Below are 9,267 nucleotides of genomic sequence, written 5' to 3' on the forward strand. Positions count from 1 at the left end.
TATCGTTGCCTGTATCAATCTTTGATCTGTTATGTCACCAATATATGGTTGATATTAAATTTTTAGCTGTTGATGCAATTTGATTTCTAATCATTTTACACAATGTCGCGATAATATTTTAACAACGATAAAACGTCGTCGTTCACGTGTTTGATATAGACCAGTAAACCGGCAAAGCCATTGCCAATTTCGCAATAACGGGCAGAAAGCTATTTGCTAGCGCTCCTCGCTTTATTATCCCGGCTAGGCGGCTCCATTATGCTTAAATCAAGCTTCGCTCCCATTTTCTCAACCTTTCCCGCCAAACGCCTATCGCCGCCGAAGCCACCGCCGGGCACTATCTTCACCTGCTTCGCACACACTGCGCCAACTGTTCGACAAAATGCCTCAACCAAAACCCCCGCCACCATTCTCCCGCTTCCCACTTCCGCCTACATCCACCTCCCTTTCTGCCGGAAGCGCTGCCACTACTGCGACTTCACAATCGTTGCCCTCGGCTCTGCTTCCACCCAAACGGATGATGACCCGCGAATGACGAACTACGTCCAGTTACTCTGCCGAGAAATCAACGCCACCAAAGCCGAAAACAGGACCAACCCGCCTCTGGAGACGGTGTTTTTTGGCGGCGGCACGCCGTCTCTTGTGCCGCCAAAGCTCGTTAATTCCGTTTTGGAGACGTTGAGGTTGAAATTCGGGTTGAGTTCGGAGGCTGAGGTGTCAATGGAGATGGACCCGGGGACTTTCGATGCGAAGAAGATGAGGGGAATGATGGAGCTGGGTGTGAATAGGGTGTCATTGGGAGTTCAGGCGTTTCAGGAAGAGCTGTTGAAAGCTTGTGGGAGAGCTCATGGTCTTAGGGAAGTCTACGAGGCTATGGAGATTGTTGGGGAATGTGGGGTTGAGAATTGGAGCGTGGATCTTATCTCTTCTCTGCCTCACCAGACCCCGGAAATGTGGGAGGAGAGCTTGAGGCTGACGGTTGAGGCTCGTCCGACCCATGTTTCGGTTTATGATTTGCAAGTCGAACAAGGCACGAAATTCGGGTTGTTGTAAGTAATGGTACAAGTGATGAATTATGTGGTTTGAGTTTCGGAATGAATTTGGTTTTGAAGTTGGAATCTTTTTGCTTGCAGGTACACACCAGGGGAGTTCCCGTTGCCTTCGGAAACACGGTCAGCTGAGTTTTATAAGATGGCGTCTAGGATGCTTTCGGATGCGGGTTACAACCACTACGAAATTAGCAGTTACTGCAAGAGCGGATATCACTGCAGACACAATCTCACTTATTGGAAGAACAAACCTTTCTATGCGTTTGGCCTCGGCTCTGCTAGCTATGTCGATGGTGTGAGGTTTTCGAGACCAAAGAGGATGAAAGAGTACACAGTTTATGTGGAGAATTTGGAAAATGGATTGGTGGATCACTGCGAAAGTAATCGTACTGCACAGGATATGGCCACGGATGTTGTTATGCTCTCTCTTAGAACTTCAGGAGGTCTGGATTTGAAGTCTTTCGGAGAAGCATATGGTAGCTCTCTCGTTCTTACTCTTTGCAAGGCCTATAAACCTTATGTTGAAAGTGGGCATGTGGTTTTCTTGGATGAACAGAGAAGGCCCATCACTGCAGATGAATTCGACGCCTTGCAAGTGAACAAGGACGAGACTGAAAGAAGTCCTGCCTACATTCGGCTTAGTGATCCAGACGGTTTCCTTTTGTCGAATGAATTGATATCGCTTGCATTTGCAGTTGTAGCTCCATAAGCCAAGTGCAATTCCATGCACCTGCAGCATCTGGTGGTAGAGTGAAACACACACACCCAAGTAGCAGTTTCATGACATCATCCGAAGCTGAAGGTTTCGTATTTTCTTTAGTGTAGCGTCGGAAGAGACAATTAAACTCTTGCACCTTCCGTTGTCATGGTCGAGGAGAAAATGGTACGGCAGAGAATTGTGGCCGGTACATGCGTCGTTCAAATGATAAGCGACCAGCTGAGCATGTTGATCCACGCACTAATCATTTTCAGGGTGAACCAAGAAACCACGCATAAGTTCCCGGCATTGGGGAGGCATCGCGGAGCAGAATACGATGAGGTTGATTAAACATGAGTAGTAGAAGTTCATCACTCATCAAGGAGATGATTCTATAAGGAAGATTAGATCATTTAAAGGCGGCTCGTCGTAACATTTGTAATAAAAGATCATTCGCAAAGAGAAGCGAAGTACTTGTTCTCTTATAAATTAAGAAAATCTTTGTTTGTTAGAAAATCAATGTTCCACGGACCTTCCTACACAGAGGCCGAATGACAAGTTTGACGATGAATTACAACAAACTTTCGACGATAAATAACACAGGTTTATCGAAGAAATACATTGTTTGCACCTGATTCTGCTTCCATCATCCACCAGAGCCTTTGATTAACGGAATGAAACGTCACGTCTGGAGTAAGTTCTAAGATGATGGTCTAGAATTTGGCGTTCTTGCACCATTCGTGTGCAACTTACTCCTCTGTGTGACGTATAGCATGCAGATCTATAAGCAAATATGTTGAATCGCACGTTTGCGCCTAAAATCCTTGATCTGTTCATTGCAACAGCTTCAAGTGCCTGAATTTAAATATATGAAACATATAAAGTTAGAAATTGGAGTCGCATTTTGTGATTTACTTGCACATTTTTCATAGTAGTACAAACCGTTCATAAATGAACTTGCATATAGAATACCAGCTACTACGAGGGTTTTGTTTTCTGCCCAACTCTCGAGATGCGCCTAAGCTCTTGGGTTCCTTTCCTCATCTCACTGCAAATTGCAAACAAATTAGGAAAATCTTGCAATGAATCCAAACGCGAATTCCAAGTGTCCGAAAAAAAGTGATACCTTTGGTGCAAATAAACTATCAGATAGAAAATAGGGAGAAGCATCAAAGTCAGTATGGAGATAGCCATGTAGAATACACTTGAATGCTTCTGCAAAAACAAAACGATGTGACAACATATTTCTTCGTGAAATCTTCGAAGAAAGAAAAATACGATATCAAAAATCACAGACAATCATGGCAAAACTGCAATGGAAAATAAGTCCGGAGATTGAAACTACGGCACAATTCATCCTTTATAGTGAAATCTACTGCGATAGGAGACTGAAACCTTACCTTTCCTCCTCTAGGAAAAAGTTTCCGTTTCCCCAAGCAAGTATGAGCGTGACAAAATTGGTGCAAGAAAAACTCTACCAATATATCAAAATGTAAATCTGAATTAGTACTAACACGAACGACACCAAGAAAAGAGGTAAAATTAGGGCAGTCGAATAACATTAGAGCAGAAGTGGTAGAACTTTGGTTCAAAACAAAGAAAAATACCATTAAGACGGCGTGCTGAAGGACTGTGGTTGATTGGAAAACAGCTATTGGCAAGACCCTGCAATATAAAAGGGAAAAGGGAAAAAATATTTTAACAAGGTAACGTATAAAATTGAAAGAATATGAACAATGATAGTGCGTTAAAGCAACCTCACATAGGTGGTGATTCCTTGCAACAGCAGCAGGATTGCATTTGGTTTTGCTTGACTTGGTATTCAAAACAGCATCACAATGCAAAGCTCCGCATAAATCAGCTAAGCACTTGCTTCCACTCTGCATTCATGAATTTTTTTTCAAACTGAGCAAAACGAACCATCTAGAGGAAACAAAAACCATACATTCGATTGAAGATATAATAGAAAAGACAGAAATCGAATAAGTTTATAATCATGTCTTGATGTATTCTGCAAGTTATATAGACCACGTGGCAAGTTATGCTTGAAGCAGAGGCAGAATAGTTTTTCGGACTTTGAAACAACTACAGATGCTAACTGCCCTTGCCAGGATTACCAAAGAACAAGATACAGACCTTATGAAAGGAAAGATTATCACTTAGACGTTTCTTTATCGGTGTTAAACGATGCCATCTTGTAAAGCGGTTTAAGCCATGTAATTCTTCTTCGTCAATTTTTAAGAAATAATTTCCTGATCTAATTTATTGAATCACGCTACAAGCCTACAACTAAAATAACACCTTTAAAGATGCGTAATTATTTTTTGGAAAGCGGGGGTTATGAAACCCCAGACCAACAGGAAACTGATAAACATGGACTAGATGCAAATGCTTTTAAAAGAAAAGTTCTTTCATTTGCAGATAAAATTGATTAGAGATAACTTGGGTTTATAAATCAGAAGAACTAAATATAAATATAACAGAGAGGGGCAGCTGAAAATGAAATTCATCTTTCACTTATTGACCAAGTGTTCACAAGTCCTAACATATTAAAGCACGGAAACACAGTCAACATACTATGTTCAGAAGATTGTAGTGTCTATTGTCAAAATGTTGATCAAGAAACATTTCAGCACGGAAGCTGTTCTTACAGTATCCGCACTGCCATTCGTTTATATCCAACTGAACCTTGTGCTCTTCCTGATCTCTAAATAGATCATTGTCGGGATGAAGTCGACAGTTACTTGGAATCTCATAGTGTCCTTGTTTCACAAATGGCATCAAATACTACAAAACACAAATCAGAACTGGCTTTGAGTACACTATTACGATATACGCATGGTAATTTTGTAAAAACACTCAATTTTTGTCAATACCTTCTCGATAATTTGCCATGCTGCCCTACTTCTTTCTCTGGAACAATGCACTTCATGAGCATGCTCTTGTTCAAGAGTTCTAATATAAAGAAACACGTATTAAGCATATAACACCAGCCCAAAGAAAGAAACACCATATTCCAAGTTGCATAATTGACCATACAACTTCGAGCTTGTAACAATATAACCAATAGACGTTGTCAAAATAATCTAAACGATTAAAGGAGCCGTCAGCCGTATTACCTTAAAGATTCAGATTTTTCAAAATCCTGGGTCAAAAAATGCAGAAAATAACATTAGCTAGGAAGGACTACAGAGCAAAATACATTACTAAATTCCCAGAAGAAGCAAATTTGAGTCTCTTTAAACTATTCTAATCCACAAGGGTGGGGTTCAAACTTAGTGCCGGCCAACTGGCCTAAGACGTTCTAAAACTTGAATAAAAGGTAATTCAAGTTAGGGTGAAGCTCTAAAGCCTCTTTTGATCGAACCCTTTGCTTTTTTCTGTTGAATGGGGTTCAAACCATGGAAATTTCGAACCTTTTTATCTAAACAAAAACACAATTGGTGTATTTTTCTACTTTCTGTAAAGTCCTCTCTAGCAGAAACCAAAATTTGATCGGATAAAAATCATTACTTTATAAAACCCATAATCCAATATAGAAAATCGAAGCTACCCAGCAAAACCCAACATCTAAACAGGTAAAAAGCTGGATCATATGCATATATACATACACACACACACACACACACACACACACATATATATATATATATATATATATATATATATATATATATATATATATATTGAAGTACCTGGTTTGCCTGCGTAAGGGAGGAGACTTGGAGTGTTTGTTGAAGGTATAACAAGAAAAGGATTGAAACAAACAGGTTGATTTTCTTCATCTCTATCAGAAATGGACCAGTTTGATGAGCTTTTCTGGGCAAAGCTATATACTGGGAAAAGCTTCGGGAGTGCAGCTGAATGACAATATGGGTATGTTTGTTTGTTGGAGGTCGAAGCTCCGGGTTTTCCTTATTCCGGTCAAGAATAACCTGCTATCCAAGGATATTGGGTCGTATTTTCATTTTTTGATGAATATTATAAGGATTTTTCTTTTTTAATTTCGGTTTCACATAAGTTTTTCTCCTTGAGTAGCTCGTTTTCTTTATCATAAACTAATACATAATTGATTTTGTAATTGACTCTTTCATTATTTACCGCTCAATTTTGATTCAGATAGTTGACCTAAAAACCAAATAAAAAGAAAATGTTACAAGAGATAAACTTAAAGAAAAAAAGCTCAAGCGAAGCACATGATGGCCTAGTTAGACTATGTTGGTTGATACAAACCGTCTTCGTTGTACCATCATGTACCTCACCAATTCGTCGTCTGAATCAACCGATATGCAGTCAGCACCAGCAAAACACAAGGGTCATAAAACAAGCACCAACAAACATACAAGGGCCATAAAACAAAACCACAAATGCAGATAAGTCCCGAATGAAGGACACCATTTGTTTGACTATTCGCCAATTTAGATTCATAGCATTTTTGTATATTTGAAATAGGGAGTTTAAGGAAACACTCCTGGTATTGTTTACTTTTAACGTTAAGCATATTTTTAGCCTAAAAAAATCACTTCTAGTACTATTCACTTGCACCTTTATTTTGTCCTTTTGGTTAAAAGCTAAAGTTACGGGTCGTAAATCGGAGAATTCATGAATAAAGGAGAATAACTTGTGTACATATATTAAACTAGTGTACCTCTTCCATAGAGCCTTGCATGCAAATTGCAATGCGTTCAAGAATATTGAGAGAAAGAAATGTGATTCTTTTAACTTCTCTGCTGTTGCTTTTTTCGGAAGCACTTTGAGCATGGTCATGAAATTGAAGGATATAAAAAAGCAAAAAATGAAATGTGGTGAAAAAATGAGGCAAAACCACAAAGTTTTTTAAATTTATGTGAAAAACAGTAATTACGGTAATTCTCGTCTCGATCAAAATTTTACAACTATCTTGAAATACACTCAATGTAGCATTACTGTGTAAACCGTAGCGAAAATTAAGGTGAGTATAAAATGTATATTGTGTTTCTATATTATGATTTACAATAGAGATGCTCTTTATAGGAGCCAAAGGAGCGGACAACGACTAATGGAAATAGTAAAGAAAGACTAATGGACAATTAGTGGACTAGACAAAATTATGAAAGGCATGTCTAATGGAATTACTCATGAAAGGCTAGTGGACAAGCAATCAATGTGTTGAGAAGAAGATTCCCTTTTACGCCCCCGCAAGACGGTGGTCCCGTTAGAGACACTGATCTTGGATCGTAACAATTGGAAGCGTGGACGAGGAAGAGCTTTTGTGAGGACGTCTGCAAGCTGATCCTGAGTAGAAACATGTGAAACTTGAAGAAGCCCGCGATTGACGCGATCACGAACAAACTGAAAATCAAGTTCAATGTGCTTCATGCGAGAGTGAAGAACAGGATTGACACTATAACAAGTTGCCCCAATATTGTCGCAGGAAATGGTTGGCTTATCCATTGAGGAGACACCAAGCTCATGGAGAAGGGATTGAAGCCAAGCTAGTTCAGCAGTAGTAGAGGCTATGGCGCGGTATTCTGCTTCCGTGGACGATCGAGCGACAGAACATTGTTTGTGAGAGCTCCAAGAGATTAAGTTGCCACCCAAATAGATGACATAACCCGTGGTGGACTTACGGTCATCACGATCACCAGCCCAGTCAGCGTCTGAGAAGGCATATAGACGAGATGAGGCACTGCGGCGGAAGAGAATGCCATGAAAAATAGTGCCTTTTAGATAGCGGAGGAGACGTTTCAAGGCCTGCCAATGAGACTCAGTTGGTCGATGCATGAACTGTGAGAGTTTGTTGACGGTAAATGAGATGTCAGGGCGGGTGAGACTGAGGTATTGGAGACCTCCAACAAGTTGTCGAAAGGTAGTAGCATCAGTGAGAGGAGAGCCATCAGAGAGAATCAAAGGAGTAGAGGTAGCCATTGGTGTGGTCACATCCTTAGCACCATCCATTTTAGCTTTAGCGAGAAGATCATGGATGTATTTATGTTGAGAAAGAAACAAACCCGTGGTGGTGGGTATCACTTCAACCCCAAGGAAATAATGAAGGTTCCCTAAATCTTTGACAGAAAAACGATTTGCCAAGGCTTGAATGAACGTAGAGAGGAGACTGGTATTATTTCCTGTAAGAACAAGATCATCAACATAAACTAGAAGGAAGATCACATCATTATCCTGACGAAAAATAAAGAGAGAGGTATCTGAGATGGCATTGACAAATCCTTGATTGAGCAAAAAGGTGCTCAACTCCTTGTACCATGATCGGGGTGCTTGCTTGAGGCCATATAAAGCTTTGCGAAGTTTGCAGACATGTGTTAGAACAATAGATTCACCGAACCCGGGGGATTGAACCATGTAAACATCTTCAGAGAGTGATCCATGCAAAAAGGCATTGTTCACGTTTAATTGACGAAGAGGCCAACCATGAGTGAGAGCCAAATGAAGAACAATACGGATGGTGGTGGGTTTGACAACTAGACTGAAGGTGTCTAAGAAATCCACGCCATGACGTTGGTGAAAGCCTTTAGCAATAAGGCGTGCTTTGTACCTATCAATGCTGCCATCAGAATGTCTTTTGATGCGGAAGACCCATTTGCACCCGATAAGATTTTGTGAAGGTTGAGGAGGAACAAGCTCCCATGTGCCATTGCGGATTAACGCATTGAACTCGTCGGACATTGCTGCACGCCAAAGAGGATCTTTGATAGCCTGAGAAACACATGTTGGTTCAATGGGAAAAGGAAGTGGGTGTTTGGTGGCAGTGCAAAGTTGTTTAGGTTTAAAGATATTGTTTTTGGTTCTGGTGGTCATGGGGTGATGGTTGAAATTATTTGGTGGTGGTGGTGGGGGTAAAGGAATGATAGATGTGGGTATGAGATGATGTGGGGATGGGGGGTGAGCAGTTGTAGATGGTGATGGTGCAGGGGAGAGACACAACTTCGAGACCTCCGAAGATGTATGAGTGGCAGCATGCTGAGAAGAGGTGTGTGATGGAACCGGTGGCACTTCGGCAATGTGAGCAGGAATGGAGATGGCGGCTGGAGTGACAGCAGACCATGCAGTGGAGTCGGGGGAAGGAACTGAAGGGATGACGGAGTCACGAGAAGAAAAAGGAAAAGTGTTTTCATCAAATCGAACGTGACGGGAAACAAACATACGACGGGAAGGGAGATCAAGATATAGATAAGCACTTTGAGTAGAGGAGTAACCAAGAAAGAGACATGGACGAGATCGAGGAAGAAGCTTGTTGGAATTATAGGGTCTTAACCAAGGGAAACATAAGCAACCAAACACACGAAGCTTAGTGTAGTTAGGAAGATCACCAAAGAGAGCTTTGTATGGAGAGATATTATTAAGAACATGAGTGGGCATCCTATTAATAAAATACACAGCAGTTTTGAAAGCATATGACCAATAAGTTAGGGGTAAGGATGCTTGGTGGAGAAGTGTTAACCCTGTTTCGACAACATGGCGGTGGCGGCGTTCAGTAACACCATTGTGTTCAGGAGTGTGTGGAGGAGTGGTGAGGTGAGTGAT

The 9,267-nt window shown here is 40.9% G+C and overlaps 2 protein-coding genes across 5 annotated transcripts; one reads left to right on the plus strand and one right to left on the minus strand.

The window, feature by feature from the left end:
• The first annotated feature begins 177 nt into the window (after positions 1-177).
• LOC126598433 (uncharacterized) lies at positions 178-2,262 on the plus strand. Of its 2 annotated transcripts, XR_007614825.1 has the most exons (3): positions 178-1,049; positions 1,134-1,954; positions 1,987-2,262. XR_007614825.1 is itself a non-coding variant. In XM_050264801.1 (2 exons), exons 1-2 carry the CDS (start codon positions 259-261, stop codon positions 1,756-1,758), a joined length of 1,416 nt encoding a protein of 471 aa, XP_050120758.1. In that variant the 5' UTR covers positions 178-258; the 3' UTR covers positions 1,759-2,262. The 2 variants fall into 2 exon arrangements, 1 of the variants encoding a protein (XP_050120758.1); XM_050264801.1 differs by having other exon boundaries at positions 1,134-2,262.
• On the minus strand, positions 2,182-5,626 carry LOC126598437 (uncharacterized). 3 transcript variants are annotated; one of them, XM_050264806.1, is made up of 10 exons: positions 5,442-5,626; positions 4,866-4,891; positions 4,623-4,701; positions 4,324-4,533; positions 3,504-3,626; positions 3,354-3,411; positions 3,147-3,220; positions 2,873-2,961; positions 2,719-2,794; positions 2,182-2,601 (listed from the first exon to the last, which is right to left on the minus strand). In XM_050264806.1, the coding sequence occupies exons 1-9, from the start codon at positions 5,529-5,531 to the stop codon at positions 2,725-2,727; spliced, it is 819 nt and encodes a 272-aa protein (XP_050120763.1). In that variant the 5' UTR covers positions 5,532-5,626; the 3' UTR covers positions 2,182-2,601; positions 2,719-2,724. The 3 variants fall into 3 exon arrangements, with proteins under 3 accessions (XP_050120763.1, XP_050120764.1, XP_050120762.1); XM_050264807.1 differs by having other exon boundaries at positions 2,689-2,794; XM_050264805.1 differs by having other exon boundaries at positions 2,182-2,794; positions 5,442-5,625.
• Between the last annotated feature and the right edge of the window lie 3,641 nt (positions 5,627-9,267).

The sequence above is a fragment of the Malus sylvestris genome, chromosome 14 (genome assembly GCF_916048215.2).
Source record: "Malus sylvestris chromosome 14, drMalSylv7.2, whole genome shotgun sequence".
NCBI lineage: Eukaryota > Viridiplantae > Streptophyta > Magnoliopsida > Rosales > Rosaceae > Malus > Malus sylvestris.